The 15,808-nt window shown below is 56.1% G+C and overlaps 1 protein-coding gene across 4 annotated transcripts in view; it reads left to right on the plus strand.

The window, feature by feature from the left end:
* ATP9B (ATPase phospholipid transporting 9B (putative)) overlaps nucleotides 1–8,585 on the plus strand; it is a 148,924-nt gene extending 140,339 nt beyond the window's left edge. For 3 of the 4 annotated variants that reach the window (XM_070420485.1, XM_070420486.1, XM_070420487.1), the window contains 4 exons: nucleotides 282–390; nucleotides 5,842–5,899; nucleotides 6,486–6,689; nucleotides 8,319–8,585. In XM_070420485.1, the coding sequence (XP_070276586.1) occupies nucleotides 282–390; nucleotides 5,842–5,899; nucleotides 6,486–6,689; nucleotides 8,319–8,455 (508 nt within the window). In that variant the 3' untranslated portion in view covers nucleotides 8,456–8,585. Of the gene's footprint in view, nucleotides 1–281; nucleotides 391–5,841; nucleotides 5,900–6,485; nucleotides 6,690–8,318 lie in introns of those variants that run through there. The other variant, XM_070420488.1, reaches the window with a different exon arrangement.
* The last annotated feature ends 7,223 nt before the right edge of the window (nucleotides 8,586–15,808 follow it).

Below are 15,808 nucleotides of genomic sequence, written 5' to 3' on the forward strand. Positions count from 1 at the left end.
GGTTAAAGGGCAAAGGCTCTCCGTGTTACGTCTGATCCCTGCACTCGGGTGCACAACGATCTCAGAATGTTTAATTAGGAAGGAAAACCAGGTCCTGCCACCTGTGCGTGTGTGGCTTGTAGACCATGGTGCTGGGCGGTGGGTGGGATGAGCATTGAGTTTCAGTGCCACCTTGTGTTTGGTCTGTTTAGTTTTTTAACCTTCGGCCACTAATTGCAGAGGGTGTTCCTAGTCGAGTGGAACGTTCCTCGTGCTGACCTCACTCTCCTCTGGGCTCTCAGGTACGCGACCATCTACACCATGTTCCCAGTGTTCTCACTGGTGCTGGACCAGGATGTGAAACCGGACATGGCCATGCTATACCCAGAGCTCTACAAGGACCTCACCAAGGTACGGGCCAGGCCGGCACCTCCCGCTCCTCGCAGACACTCCACTCCGGGTGTTCCACAAGAACACTTGCCATGAGAAAAGGTGCCCCTCGTGAGGCAGGTTCCCAGCAGGTTTAAATCTATTCTCTGTCCTTCCAGACATTTTTTATTTCTCCTAGTTGGTTTTGGCATTTTTCTTTTGAGTTAAACTTCAAAACAGGGAAACATAACCAGCAAAGAACAGCGCTTTCTCAGACATTGGTGATGACGTTCTGATGTCACAGCAAAGTTCTTATCTAAGGACGCTCTCACCCCTGGGCTTGTAGGAGCTCCTTTCCCAACTGTGGTCCCACTTGGCACCCTCGCACCCGTCTGTCGGGCACAGGCAGCATTCTAGCAGTTAGTTAGGACCCTAGGAGTCACCTGCACCGGATCTGTCTGCAGGGGGGCTGCAGGATCACACCTGTGGAGACATGCTTCTGTCCCCAAGACCCATGTGCCGTGGTTGCCATGATACTGCCAAGCAAAAGTCCAGCCCCTGAAACTATGCAAAAGATTCACTCATTTACCTAAAACTGTGCTGTTAAGGTTAAAATATTCCTGAAAGAAGTGTTTAGCTTACCGTGTTTTTTGTGGAAGCATCTTTTTATAGCACAAAAAATACACTCTGCATCCAAATACAAATCATGGTGATTTTGGAATCTTCCAGAAGGCTTGCTTTTCCTGAACCAACGCTGAGAGCAAAGTCCACTAACCCTCAAATAAAGTTAGGTTTACGGTTGATCATCTGTTTCTAAGGCGACAGCGGCATATGGGGCAGCAAAGAAGGAACCTCACTGAGCACAAACCAGCAGCCTGCAGCCCCAGATCCCTGTCCAGTCCGATTGGTGCTGAGCTTGATTTCATGGAGTTGCTGTGAGGATCTGTGTACAAAATCCCATATTACTCTCATAGGACATAAATAGAGCTAGCTCACCAGTATAGTATAAAATAAGATAAAATAGCAAGCATTATGGTCATGATGATAATATTGTGACTATTACAACTAGAAGAAAAAGGTTTTGGGTTAATCTTCTGAAATGGTGAAATCATTACCATTCAGTAAAGTAGAATAGGATAAGAGATTCAAAACCCACAGGAAGCTATTGCAAATATTGTGATTTTAGTAGATTATATCCCTGTTTCCAAGCCTTCAGAGACACTTACATACTGCTCACAGATATACAGGGAAATAAACTTTTATGTAGAATATAAGTTAGGTGACCTATGGACAGTTGAGTCTCAGTGGAGTTGAGGTCACTGCAGGTCAGCCCAGGCCAGCTGCCCAATAGTCAGTGTGGGATTCTCAGCAGCTCAGTCTGCACCTGGTGGTCACTGGCGGAGAGGCAGCAGGCACATTGGCCTCCTGTGTTTAGGGCTTAGTGCCCACCAGCATCCCTCGATGTCTATGGGAGTCACTCCAGTGGCAGAACGTGTTCACAGGGTCACTAGCCCCTGAGCTGAGCAACTGACTCCTCTCAACCGTGAAGTCCATGCCATTGGCTGATGCGTTAAACATGCGGGGACATCGGGAAACCTTGTTCAAGTCTAAGTTGGATCTAAGGTGCTAGCTTCCCATTCTGTCATGCCGACGAGCGATTTAGAGTATTTCAGTACCCTAAAGTCAGGACACTGAATCTTTTTATAACGGCTTAGTCGCTTCTTTTCTCCAGGCTCCTTTTCTGTCAGATCCAAAACCTATGTTTCTTATCCTTATAGTATGTATGTCTTTAAAAATCTCATACACATCACGTCCTTTGAAAACAAAGTAGCATTAACGTGCTCACTTGGTGAGAACCGAGCTGCTTCTCCTCTTGGCACTGGAGAGAGTTTGTGACGCTGGACGCTCAGCCAAGCCAGTCTGAATGCGGTGCTGGCAGGGATTGGGCAATGCGTCTGTGAGTCTGTCTGTGGCAGGTGTGGTGAGGGTGCTGTGCGGGGCTGGTGAAGGCGTGTGAGACGTGGCTCCTGGCCCAGCAGCCCATGTGCAGCCAGAGGGAAACCTGAGTGCAGGCCAGGGAAACGGTAGCTGCGCAGCAGCACATGGAATAAGCAGGCGGGTGTTCGTACTGTCCAGGGACTGATCTGTCTAGTAAGCTGTGAGCAGAAATCAGGTCACAGAGAGCGTGAAACATCTTCAGAGGTCAGGCATGCAGAGGGCACCTCCGGGCAAAGCGGAGGAAAGCACTGTGCTTTGAAATAAGTGTCTGCTTATACCTCTTTGTAAACGGTCTCTGTTCTGGGGGTGAGCGGCCAGGCATCGCGGGTCTGGCTACTGTCCGACGAGATGCCCGGCGCTGCTGTACACACCGTGCCACCTCCGGGGCTTCGCACGGGGAGGCAGGGTCTGCTCTGTCAGTATTTGAACCAATTAAACAAAGATGTAACTGCTTCTTCCTGCCAACACCACAGCATCTTCATTCCTACAGAAAACGATGTGATTGTGACAGTAATACTTAGGTGTCCCTCGGTGCAGTCACTGCTGAGGCACTGGGTGCTGCAGGACATGGTGTGTGCTCATTGCTCCTGTCTGCAGGCAGCTCTGTGGTCCTGAGGGCCAAGACCTCTTGTGAAAAGCCCTGCGCCTGGGCCCAGGGTCAGGACTCAGATATGTCAGTGCTAGAGCGCTGCCTCAGCGGAGCCAGAAGTGTCTCAGACGTCAGCTGTGAATTCAGTTCCCAGCTCATGGTTTTCCATTCATGATAAAGTAAACTGCTAACAGAGAGACATCTGGGTGTAGTTGTGCTCATTGTCAAGACACCACGTAGGTGAAACCTACTGTCCTTGGTAAAAGTCTTTGAACTATCAGACATTGAACAGCGAGGACTGCTTCACTATCTCCATTTTCTGTTGAACATTTTCAACATGGTTTAACTTTTGAAATGTATATTTGCATCCTTATATAATTTTTAAAATAATAGTGATAAGGCGGGGAAAGGACATTAAAGGCATGGACATTAGAAGGAAAAAATAAAAATATCTGTGCTGTCGCCATAGTAGTCTGGGTAGAAAGTCTCAAGTGATCCACACAAACCTTTTAGATGAGGAGGTCTGGGAAGGTGCAGGACCACGGAAACCTGTGGCTAGCGGTGAACAAATAGCACTGTCATAGCGTAAGATGTGAAATACTCTGTATAACCAGCAAACGCATGCAGGATGTACACGCTGAAAGCTCTACACCACCGAGGAGGAAACTTGAAGAAAGTGTAAATGGATGCTCACAGGCTGGAAGACACGATGTTGAAGGATCATGACCAGCAGATTCTAAGATTTATATGGACAGTTAAGGGAATAGAACCACCAAACAGTTTTGGAAAAGAACGAGATTGGAAGACTTTCTGTGAAACAGCAGTCACAGCACAGGACAGACAGACAGAGTGGCCTGGAATTGAAAGCCCAGAAATACAGCCAAGTGCAACAGCCGGTCTTTGACAAACATGAAAGGAAACATGGAGGAGGAAGGGTCGTCTTGTCAGCAGCCGATGTGCTCACAACTGGGCACCCAAAGGCAGGAGCAGACCCTTCCCCCGCGCCCGTTCCTGCATGGACATGCCCTTAGGATGGATGAGGACCTGGCTGAAAGGTGAGACCAAACCGTGCAGAGGAAAACATGCTCGACCATGATCAGGCAGAGCTTCAGACAGAGGGGCAGAGCATGACTCCTAAAGGAAGAAATGGGTGAATTGGACTTGATCATCATTCAGCACTGCTGTTCTGTGCATGGCTGTTCAGGAAGTGAAAGGACAAACACAGACGGCAGGAAGTATCTGCAGATGGCACCTCTAACGGAGGACTTGTACCAGGATATACAGAGAACCTCCAAACTCAAAAAGAACAGAATTCAGTTCTTCAGTGGACAGGAGACCTCGGCTGACACCACGCTGACGACGACGATGTGCAGGCGCAAGTAAGCTCACAAAAATGCTCAGGGCCTGTCACAGGGAATTAAAATTAAACCAGAGACGTGAAGTCTGAGAATGCAAAACCCTGGAATACCAGCCCCACCACGTGCTTGGGTGGGCACCAGTAGGGGCCCCTCTCACTGCTGGGGGATGCCAGCAGCCCAGCCCCTTGGGAACACGGCTTGGCCATGTCTTACAAAGTGAAGCGTGCACTTACCATCAACCCAGCAGCCCCAAGAGGAAGAACGTGGGGGTTCACACAGAACCCTGTGCACCGAGCTTGTTGGCACCGTTGTTCTAATTGCTCAGCCTGGGAACAGCCAGGTGTCCTTCGCCCAGTGACGTTGCCACACACGGGACAGTGAGAGGGTAGGGGGAGCCTTCTCAACAGCACAGCTGAAGCTGAAGGGCGCTTGGCCACACAGAAGGCAGGCTCAGAAGTGTGTGATCCCAGCATGTGACCCTCTGGGGTGGGAAGCAGGTCAGTGACTGCCCCAGGTTCGGGCGGGAGGGGGCTGACAGGGCATTAGGCAAGAGAGCACTCAGCTCGGCTTGGGGCCCGTCGTGGCTGTGCTGGTCAAAACCCACAGAAGTGGAACCACAGATGCATGGGACACGGACTGTGACAAATGCGTCTCACCCCAGGAGAGACAAACCACCTCCATGCTGGCGGGGGCGGGCGGGGGAGGACTGTGCAGTGGTCCCTGGCAAAGTGTCTGACCAAGTCTGCAACAAGGCTGAGGGCAGGGAGCTCACAGGCGCCCTGGGTTGCAGTCGGTGAGTGTCTCGCAGGAAAACTACTCCGAACACATGGGTGGCATGTGCTGGCTGGTGAGAGGCGAGGCCAGAGCTGAAGGAAGGACAGAAGGGCTCACTGTGCCCGGTGAGGCACAGGCAGAAGGAACCAGGGCGTGCACGAGTGTGGGTGTGCGGGGGCCCATCCTCACCCATGCCCAGAAAGAAGGTGCGCTCGGACCACTGGGTAGTGACAGCAGGGACCAACCTGAGAGCTCCCAGTGAGCAACAGGAGCTGCACGCGGCCCTCGGGGATCAGGAACTGGGACTTTGGGAAACCAAGCCGCAGACAAGAAACAAAAGCCACAGTGAGTGAAGCTCAGGAACGTGCGACGCTTCTGCAACTGCCTCTGCCTCGGCCTCATCTTTGCCCTCACACCCCAGGTGGCAGGTGGCACACATGTCAGCCCCGGCTTCTCCCAGTCACCCTCGGGCTGAGTCAGAGCTGCTGGTTCCCGGGGTTCCTGCCCCAGCCCTACACACACACCCACCGCCCCTCAGTAGGTGCTTCCGGTCAGTTCCCTCAGCACTGCCCCAGCTTAATTGCCTAGACAGACCTTCTGTCCCAGAGGCTCAGAGAGGCCGCACCTGTTCCCCCTGAGTGCACAGATGGGAGCTCTGACACAGCAGGGGGTGCGGGGGGGGAGGGGGTGTCTGAGTGGGCCTGGGCCTGCAGGAGTCACCAGGCTGAGCCCCGTGAGACGTGGTGGTTAACTCGCTCTCTCCCTTTTCCCCAGGGCCGGTCCTTGTCCTTTAAGACATTCCTCGTCTGGGTGTTAATCAGCATTTACCAAGGTAAGAGCCCGCTGCTCCTGCAGTGACACAGCGCCTGTCTCCTGTCCCACCCGCAACCACATTCCTGTCCATCTAGTGATCGCCCCTCTGCAGCTGTCTGCCAGGCCCTTCACTGTGCAGCATTTTCTAACCGAAGAGTGCCACCTAAAAACTTACCTGTTTTTAATGAAATGTAAACCCAGAAACATTTTACCAAGCACTTATCACAGCGGTTCTTTCCAGGAGAGACGCGGGACGTGGAGAATCTGAGTCGAGTCGTCACAGGTTGCTGGCTGCCCTGTGTAGTTCCAGACAAATGAGAGGCGGTTGAAAGTGAGATTACTGGAGGCCAGGCTTACCGCATTGAGACGCAGGCCGGCCTGCGCTAACTGGGGTGGAGGCCTGCTCTCCAGGCCCTTCATTCATAAGCCAGAGTTTAAGAGGATCGTCCGTGGGAGGTTGGGACATTCGTAGCCCACGTCTCTGTTAGAAACACCAGCCAGCTCTTCATGGCCCTTCTTCTAGCGCCTCACATAGTAACAGGATCTCCAGTCCGAGCAGAAGTCCGTCATGTAAAAGCCACCCTCGTCGCCCTTGTGTCTTCCAGGCGGCATTCTCATGTACGGGGCGCTGGTGCTTTTTGAGTCGGAGTTTGTCCACGTCGTGGCCATCTCGTTCACGGCCCTCATCCTCACGGAGCTGCTGATGGTGGCGCTGACTGTCCGCACGTGGCACTGGCTGATGGTCGTGGCCGAGTTCCTCAGCCTTGGCTGCTACGTGGCCTCTCTGGCTTTTCTAAATGAGTATTTTGGTAAGTTGCCTTGGAATTGTTTTTGGATAATTGTTTTTGATTTTTAAACATTTTTTTTATTACTTCTTCATACTTTGTCTAAATCGCAGATCACAGTAAAACTCACATCAGAAAGCTTCAAACACAAACTTATTTGGGGGAAAGATTAAACTCCTTATAATTTATAAAATCAAGGTATTCACCATCTTGGCTTTTAGATAGTGACCGTGACATGGAGACCCCTTCACACCAGGGCTCTGTGGTTTGGCAGCTCCCGCCCATCCTCTCGCACACACAGGGCACCATGTTCATGGCCTCAGCCCCACCAGCAGGCCAGCTGCCAGCACAGTCGTGCCAGCCCCTCGCCAGCACTATGGCATGGCACCACTGGTACCTGTTTCCCACTCAGTGGTCCCTCTCCTCCCCCCCGCCCTTCCAGCTCTGCCATCCCCAGCCAGGGGCCGTGATGCTGGATGAGAGCTGATGGTGACTGAGACCCTGGACGAGTGTCAGGCGGTGGCTGTCCCCATGCTCTCCAGCCAGACTCGCCTCATCTTCACACTCTCAGGTGACCTCTGATGCTTCTCTTTTGAGCTCAGGGTCCCAGGAATGACTGCCCATCACAGGCACAGGCCTGGTGGCAGCTGGCACATGACAGTACTCCACCCCTGCCCGAGACAGCACCACTGCAGTCCGCCCTCACCTGACCCTGGTCAAACGCTGCTCGTCAGTCACCCTCCCAGTTCCAGGCCTTTCTAGCCAGCGTCTGAGAGAGGTTTCCCTGTGCGGCCCCAGCTGGTGGATGTGTCTGACAGGACTTGTGAGACTCGTTAAGGTTTAAATCTGGCAAAGAGAAGAGAAGGAGTGTGGTCCATGCTCCAGGTGGCGATTTGTCCTCAGCGTCGGGCATTGGAGATGGTGACTGTTCCCACTGCAGTAGAACACAGGGCAGGGCTGCTCAGGGACCGCGGGGCCACGCCTCTCCTGCCAGACCCGGCTGTGCAGCAGGTTTGCAGGAGGGGAAATGTACCCGCCCCGGTGGAAGGTCACTGAGCACCACGGTGCAGGGACACATCAGGAGGTCTTGTCCCACCTCTAACAACACACGGGGTTGCTGCCACTTGGAGAAGCGAACACTGTAAATGTCTGGTTTTTCATGTGCCTCTTCCCATAAGAAAGTCGGACAGCCCCGCCGTTAGGCTGCAGCTCTGTCACAGCGCCTGTGCAGGGCCACCGCTGGGCTTCCCCGGCCAAGGCCGAGGGACAGGAAGGACAGGTGAGCAGTGACAGCACCGCCTGCTGTGTCCCTGCCCCTGCAGCCCAGCAGCTGTCCCTAGAGGAGAAGGTGGGCCTGGCCATCTGACACGTCACAGGGTCCCTCCTGCTGCCGGGGTTCCTCTGGGACCAGCACTCAGGTGCCGAGTGGCTGCTACCGCCCGGCCTTGGGTGGCGCAGGTCACACTCTCTAATATTGTGCTCTCATGACTCCCGTTAGGAGAATTCATTCTCCCTGATGGGCAGGCAAAGCAGTGCTTCATAAAGAAGCCTGCAGTCCGTGAGGCCCCTCTGAGGTCTGGAGTGACTTGGGTGCACTGCAGGTGTGCGGCCTCCCTGACCGCCTCTCACACTCGCCTGTGTTTCTCCCTACAGACCTTGCCTTTATCACAACCATGACCTTCCTGTGGAAGGTGTCGGCCATCACCGTGGTCAGCTGCCTCCCGCTCTACGTCCTCAAGTACTTGAAGCGCAAGCTCTCCCCGCCCAGCTACTCCAAGCTGACCTCCTAGCACAAGCGCCTCTGGCACCATGGGCTCCGTGGATACAGGTGTGCAGTGGCTGCTGGGACAGGAGGACGAGCACGGAGCCCAAGGAGCTCCCCGAGCGCAGGGGCTGCTGCAGGAGGCACCTCCCATGCAAGGCAGCACCCCGTTCCTTTTTCGTATCGGACTGGCTTCCGCTTCTATGGCAAATGAGCTCTAATTATTTCACTATTACTGTAAAGCATTCATCTTACTCTGGTTTCTGAGAATTAAAACAAAAGCTTATTTAATACTCGGCAGTTTCCAAACATTCAAGTGCTTTCTTTGATGTTACAGCAGAAAGTCATTCCTACTTAACTAGAATAAACCCAGGCGCTGAAACGCGGTGTGTGTGTCCTGCAGCTCCTCAGGGGGACGATGTGTGTGTCACCATTGGTCCCTCGTCGTGGGGTGGCCCATTCACATGCTCACCTCCTTCCGGCCCGACACTCAGTGCTCCAGTGACGTGAGGAGATGGCACCTCACACTCAGCGGGGTGAACCGAGATGGCATTTCTGCGCCTCGTCCAGTGGCAGTTGTGGGACCTGTTTCTAAAGTTCTGTCCTCACTTGTGGGACATCATACTTGACCGTAAAGCCACATCTGTGCTGGGCGCCCTGTCCTTGGCTGCCTTGGCTGCTCAGGTTGCAAACGCACACACACACCTGACCCAGGGCAGGAAGGCCTCTCCCCAAATGTCACCCCCACCTCCAAGTGCCAGGCCTTCTGCTGCTGTTAAACAGCATTTTCACTGGATAAGGAGTTGCCCCCTCCCCCTCCTAGGAAGCACAGGGCACCTGGGGGTTCCTGGCCGGTGGGTCAGGCTACCTGACTTTCCTAAGCTGAGGCTGCAGGCCTTGCACCAGGCATTTTGGGTCTGTTTGTCCCCTTCATGTCCCCAGACCTGGGGGAGGGTGGTGCTGGGCCCGGGGAGGTGTGAGCCCGCCAGGGGTTTGCCCATCGTCTGTAGTGCCCTTGGCCAGGCCCGCGGCTACAGTCTGATCCACGAAGCTGGCCAACCACAACACCGGGTGCCTGGCCTCTGCCACAAGCTTGCCTGTGACCTCAGGGAGCCATTCCCAGTGCCGCCACAAGGTGTCGCTATTCACTGGTCTCAACCCAGCAGCCGCTGTGGGGCTTGTGGCTGGTTTGCCCCTGCATTAACGTTCCCAGAGGTCCCTCCAGGTCTGGACTGACCTGGACCTCATGTGTCCCCTGCCCCCAAGCTGAGAGCAGCAAGCAGGCGATGGTAGCACTGGAACCCAGGCTTCCTCAGGGTACCCGGCAGCCTGAGGAAGGCACCTAGGTGGCCACTCCTTTAATACACCACACCCTGTGGCCGCCAACTCGGTTGTGACAAACAGGAATAGGAGCTGAGAAGTGGGAAGGGACACACTGAGCCCTGGGTTCCTGTTGGACCCGACGGAGCGGACAGGTTGGCCAGCTTCAGGAAGCCGAAATTGTGTAATTACAGTTTTCATCTGGGAAGTGAAGACAGTGTCCACCTGGGGAACTGCTGTTGGGCCCCAGGGAGCTGGCAGGTGGCGGTCATGCCCGCAAGCAGGGTGTCCTCATGGGGACGTGTGTGCACTGGGCCAGGTGACAGGGCCATCGGGTCTGCGAGGCACCTGGGTCGTTCATACTTCTAAGCCCTGGAAGCCTTGTCAGCCCCAGAAGTTCTGGCAAGTGGCTGGCCCAGCCCGTAGGACTTGAAGGTTATCTCTGCACTTGGGGGCCTGGGACTTGCATTTCAATGGTTTGCTTGTGTCCCCGGATCTGCGGGCTGCTGGGAGCTCCACCGTGCGCCTTGTGCAGACGCCGAGCTTACAGGTTAGCATGGCAGCTGTCCTCGGGAGGGAGCCAGGTGAGACGGAGGGGGTGCCAGGAATCGGGTCAGGTAACGGCTCCTGTGAGCAGGTGAGAGGGAAGCTGAGGATACAGAGGGACCAGACAGAGCTGCACAGACCCTGCGGGGGGCCTCGGGGCCGAGTACCCGTGCAGGCAGGGGAGGCTGGCTCACAGGCTGTGTTGCCCACACGCCTGAGAGGTCACGGAGGCCTCACATAGAGGAGGAAGCCGCATGGGGACCACCCTCCAGAAGTGTGACGAGCAGGAGGAACAACCCAAAGTCAAGGGAGCCCAGGCGTGTGTGGGGAGGGTCTGGCATGTGTTCACGGCTGGTGGTGGGTACTCACCTGTGAGGCCAGGTGAGCGGCATTGGGGAACAGCTGCAGAGGAGAGACAGAGTGGGAGAGAGGGGAGTGAGGAGAGAGAGACTGAGACTGGGAGAGAACGCTGCAGGGCAGAGAGCAGCTGCTTTGGGGGTTCTGTGGAAGTTACACGGATCAGTGGTGGTCTCCAGTGTGTCAGCGTGTTCAGATCATTGGCTTTTGGAGCAATTGTGATGGAGGGCAGAGACTAGTTTGAGGGAAGTGACTGCAGGCAGGGTGGGGAGGTGAGGAGGTGGCCCTGAGCCCCTGGCCTCAGTGGCACTCAGTCATGTGTGGAGTGGACTGGATGGCTGGATGGACAGACGGAGGAGCAGGCGGGTGGATGGATGACGTGGGTGGAGGGGTGGGCTGGCCTTGTCCCACGTCAGGGTGGTGGTCACCTGACACCTGATACAGTGAGGGAGGACCTTAGAGGTACAGGGATGTTAGAAGTGATTTTCCCCTGAGCCCAGAGTGTGACTGGAGGCTCTCCGCTCCTCCTGGGAATTTTACCCAAATCTGAGGTGCACAGGTGCTTGGAGTTTGGCTATGTCCTGGACTGTGGTGAGGACGCATGGGGGATGAGGATGGGGAGATGGGGTGGGGGACATGCGGGGAGAAGGGGTGTGGGGACTGGGGATGTGAGAACAGGCCTGGAGCATCATGGATTCTGGGACCTGGGTCTCAGGCGGAAAGGGTCCTTCAGCAACTCCACCTGGGCCTCACAGTAAAGGTCATTGGGGTCAGAGAGTCAGCAGAGGATCCTCGATATTCCAGCAGAGTTTGGGGGTCCCTGTGTCCCCACACAACTCGGATCTTGGGGTGCCAGGGAGGATGCTGGCACCTGTCTGGGCAGGCCCACCATGGGTGGACTTTCCTGCCTGCCCCCCCTCCCAGCCTGGTGTCCTGAAGTGACCGTGGACTTTGGGGGAAGTTGCACAGACAGCACAGAACTCCAGGGCGGAGGGCCGAGGGCCGAGGGCCTAGTCCTGTGGCCCTGGGAAGCCACATGGTGTCCCCACGAGGAGGACTGGCAACTCCCGATTCCCATGGATCCGTTTCTACCCCAGGATCCCAAGAACCTGGCCTTCAAGTCTACCAGTGTCCCCACATGTCCCTTCATCCCGGCGTGTGTGTGTGTGGGGGGGGGGGGGGGGTGACACTGGGAAGGACCCAGGGCATGTGTCCTGAGAACCCAGTGCTCTGCTGGGAGGGTTGAGCCCCCAGTGCTGTAACTGAAGGAACAGGGAACCCCTGGGCGCCACTGGATGTAATTCCCCAAAATTCCAGCAGGTGGCACTGGAAGCTAAGAAATGTGCACTGGTCACCTGGTTTTCCAGACTGGTTTGGGGCCCAGGGTGTTCAGAGCCGGGTCTCTCCCTGAGCTGGAGCAACCGGGCCCAGAGCCTGTGATCCCTATGGACCCGGTCACCCCACCGAGGAGCCCCACCTTCCTCAGGTGTGGACAGCCACAGGGCCTATCTGCCTGAATGGGAACCATGGTCCGTGGTCATGACAAAAGCCATGCTGAGTTCTCAGGTCTCCAGGTCCTTCTGGGGAGACCTGCCCCCATGGGTGCTGCCACCTTTTGCCAGCTCCTGCCTGCAGGCCAGAAAGCTCTGGGGGCCATTGGAGAGGACACTGAGTGGAGCCACGGGGACCCCGGACAGCTGAGGCCTCAAATCCATTTTCCAAAGTCCTACAAACTCTCATTACTAATTTCAGAATTTTCTAAGTCTCATCACCATGTGGCTTGAGAACCAGAAAATCCTAGCATTTCCAGCTGGCCTGTTGTCAGGGCCCTGGGCAGAGACACACCCCATGGGCACCCTGTCCTTGGTACTAAACCCCACCCTGAAGACAAAAGTGTCCACACTCTTGAGCCAGAGCTGGGGCTTTGCATCTGTCCCGCTCATTAACGGAGGGGGAGGAGGGCACTAAAATCAGCTGGACCAGAGCCACGAGATGCTCTTTGAGTCCATCCTCATCCCTACAGAGAGGACACCGACCAGGAGCCCCCATCCCCTTGGCCAGGAGCGCCTTAGGGGAGGTAGTCACAGCCCATGTCTGTGTCCTGAACGCAGCACCTTGACCAGTGCGAACTCCATGCATGCTCAGTGGGTGCTCTCACAACACCCCCATGTGTGACAAAACGGGGAGAAAGTAGAACGTCAGCGAGAGGACAGTGGGTGAGCTGAGCGGGCAGCCGTGGTCCTGGTCACCTCTGATGACCTGGCTGGTTTATGGAGACCCAGGGTCTCAGGATTAAGGTGAAAGCAAGATGGGCAGGACAGGGCTGTGAATTTAGGAGGCAAAAACATGGGCTCGATGCTGATGAGATGGGGGACTGGGGTGCAGTGGACCAGCCCAGAAAGTGCTGGCCCAGGAGCTGTGGGTGAGCCTGGGTAGGAGAGAAACCGCCAGTTGGACTTGGACGCAGCATCAGGAGGAGTGAGAGGGTCACCCGGGGTAACCAGCATTCAAAACCCTCCCCGGAGGCCGCCTGGCAGCCTCGGCCTGGACTAGTCTGCTCCCCAGACCACTCCCACCCTCCCCCACCTGTCTGCAGGGCCCTCCCTTGGACCCCAGGCCATGGTGGGCTCCAGGGCACCCCTCAGCTCTGACACCAACACAGGGGCTCTGCAGGATGTGTGTCCTCAGCCCGGGTGGGGGTCCCGAGTCCTTGGAGGAAGCTGGGAGTGGCAGTGATGGGGGAGAAGGTACATAGGCCAGTGGATGTCAGGCTGGTTAGCCCAGTGGGGCCCACGGCCATTTCAGCAATGAAGTCCCACTCAGCACAGCCCCCTGCTGCCCTGTGACACCCTCCCCCCCAGGCCTTCCCCAGCTGCTCACACTGCCCAGGAGGGTCCGCCAAGGCCTGTCCCAGTCCCACCGGACTGACCAGCTGTCAACTCGGAGGACACCCCTGCCCAACCTGTGAGGACAGCACATGGGGTCAGTCGATCCCTCAGGAGCAGTGAGGCCCCTGCTGTGGGCCCAGTGACAGGACAGCGAGGCCCCGTGATTTCCTAGCTGGGCCGAGCCTTTGAGCATCGCAGGTGGGGACGTAACCTTGGCCATGGCGGCCTCAGTGGGACCTGAATCTCAGCCTGTGCTGCATCGGGCGTGGGAAGCACCACCCAGGGGCGTGGCCTCCAGCCCCCAAAGCCCTGCCCCACTGTGTCCTGGGCCCCTGAGGCTCCGCCGCTGCTCCAGTCTCATCCAGAGCCCACGTCCTCCAGAAGGGAGCATCCCTGAGAACCTGCCCCAGTGCCGCTGTGGCAAGGACACCTGCCAGCCCAGCAGAAGCCGCCATGGGGAATAGCACGCGGGCCCTCAAGCACGGAGTGACTGCCTGACCCAGCAGCCCCACCGGTGTCGTCTCCTGGAGGGTTGGAAGCAGCATTATTCACAGTGGCCAAATGTGGGAACTTCCCTACTGTCGTGCACGGACGAGGGGATAAGAGCATGTGGTGTGGACATACAATGGGGTTACACACCCTAAAAGGAAGGGAATTCGGGCAAGGGCTCCAAGGTGGGTGGACCCAGAGGACACCCTACCCAGTGAAACTGGCCCATCACAGTCGCCACACACCGTGCGATTCCATTGTGTGAGGTGCCTGGAGTGGTCAGAGTCAAACAGCAGCTGGGGCCAGCGGCTGGAGCGGAGAACAGAGTTCCATTGGGAAGATGGGGGGATTCTGTGGGTGGGCGGCGGCGAGGGCGGCACCACTGTGCGAGCGCGCCTAATGCCCTGAGCTGGGCACTCAGTAGCGGCTAAGACGGGACCTTTTGTTATGTGTATTTTACCACAATACCTGCAAGGGACTCTGGCCGTCTGAGAACCAAGCCCAGGTGGAGGAGAGCCGTGCCAACCAGCGCCCACCACCCAGCACCGGCTGCCCACCCAGCACCCGGAGCTCCTGGGGCCACGCGTCCAGGGCCATGGCCCCGAGCTCTTTGGTGTGGGCTTTAAAACAGCATCGTCGCTGAGGGTTCACATTCATTACACTTTGGCGAGATGCCACTTCCTGTTTCTAAGTAGAAAAAAGGCTCCGTGGCTTGTAAACGGTGGCTGTCGGGGGACATCAAACGCTTCTGACACAGCCTCTTGATGATTTACTTGTAATGAATCAGAAGCACATGGACTAAATTCCCCTTGAAATTCACTCAGGTTTAAAATGAATGGAAAAAGTGCCTTGCAAAGCTTGTTTAGAGCTTTATTGAACCAAACACACGTTTAAAATAGTTTTGGGAGCCATGGAACCTAGTCCCGGGCAACTCTATCTGGTCCTGGGGCCAGAATCTCCCCAGCACCGCATCCCCGGCACTAATGACCCCGTTCAGGTGGAGAAAGGACGCCAGAAGCACAGGCTCCCGGGAGTTTAAGAAAAAGGTTACAATATTGTCATTAGAAACTAGTAGCTGCTTTTATTTTGCAAGAGGAGAGAGTTGTGGATTCACAGGTGCAAGCCCCACATCTCACCAGAAGCAAAAGTAACATTTTTCCATGGGGAGGTGTTGAGGAGCAGGTGCCACAGGCTTAGAAAGTGGCCCCTGAGCCTCCACCACCCTCCCCCTCCCTCCCCTTGCCTCCCCCTCCCTCCCCTTGCCTCCCCCCCCGCCCCTCACCACCTTGCCCTGGACATGGCAACTGCCCCCAAGGCCCTCTCGTCCTGCAAGTGTGGAACAGGAGGCAGAGGCCCACCGAGCAGATGCTGGGCCTTCCTGGGGACTTGCCTGCGGTAGCTGAAGGCTGACGGGAAGGACCCAGGGAGCTGGGCCTCGAGGGATCCGGGCAGGCGATGCATCTCCAAACCTGTGCGGTAGCTGATGTGGCCAGACCCACCCGAACCACATGACCACTCAGCCTACTTGTGCTTCCAAGAGCGTCAAGGTAAATGTTAGGAGCCTGGCCAGGCCCCGGTGGCAGGCACACCCTGGGGGCAGGTTCACGCAGCTTCAACGTCTTCCTCCGCCCTCTTCACAGAATTGTGTATTTTTCATCTGCCTACCAAGCCCATCTCTCCCGTCCTCACAGATCCACAAGGGGCCCTGGCCAGGTCCCCGAGCTATGGCTCTTGGATGATCCTCGATTCCCAACTCCAACCAGACCAAGCACCAAGGGTAG

The sequence above is a fragment of the Myotis yumanensis genome, unplaced genomic scaffold, assembly GCF_028538775.1.
Source record: "Myotis yumanensis isolate MYYU_CA2020_CCGP unplaced genomic scaffold, mMyoYum1.0.hap1 SCAF_7, whole genome shotgun sequence".
Lineage (NCBI taxonomy): Eukaryota > Metazoa > Chordata > Mammalia > Chiroptera > Vespertilionidae > Myotis > Myotis yumanensis.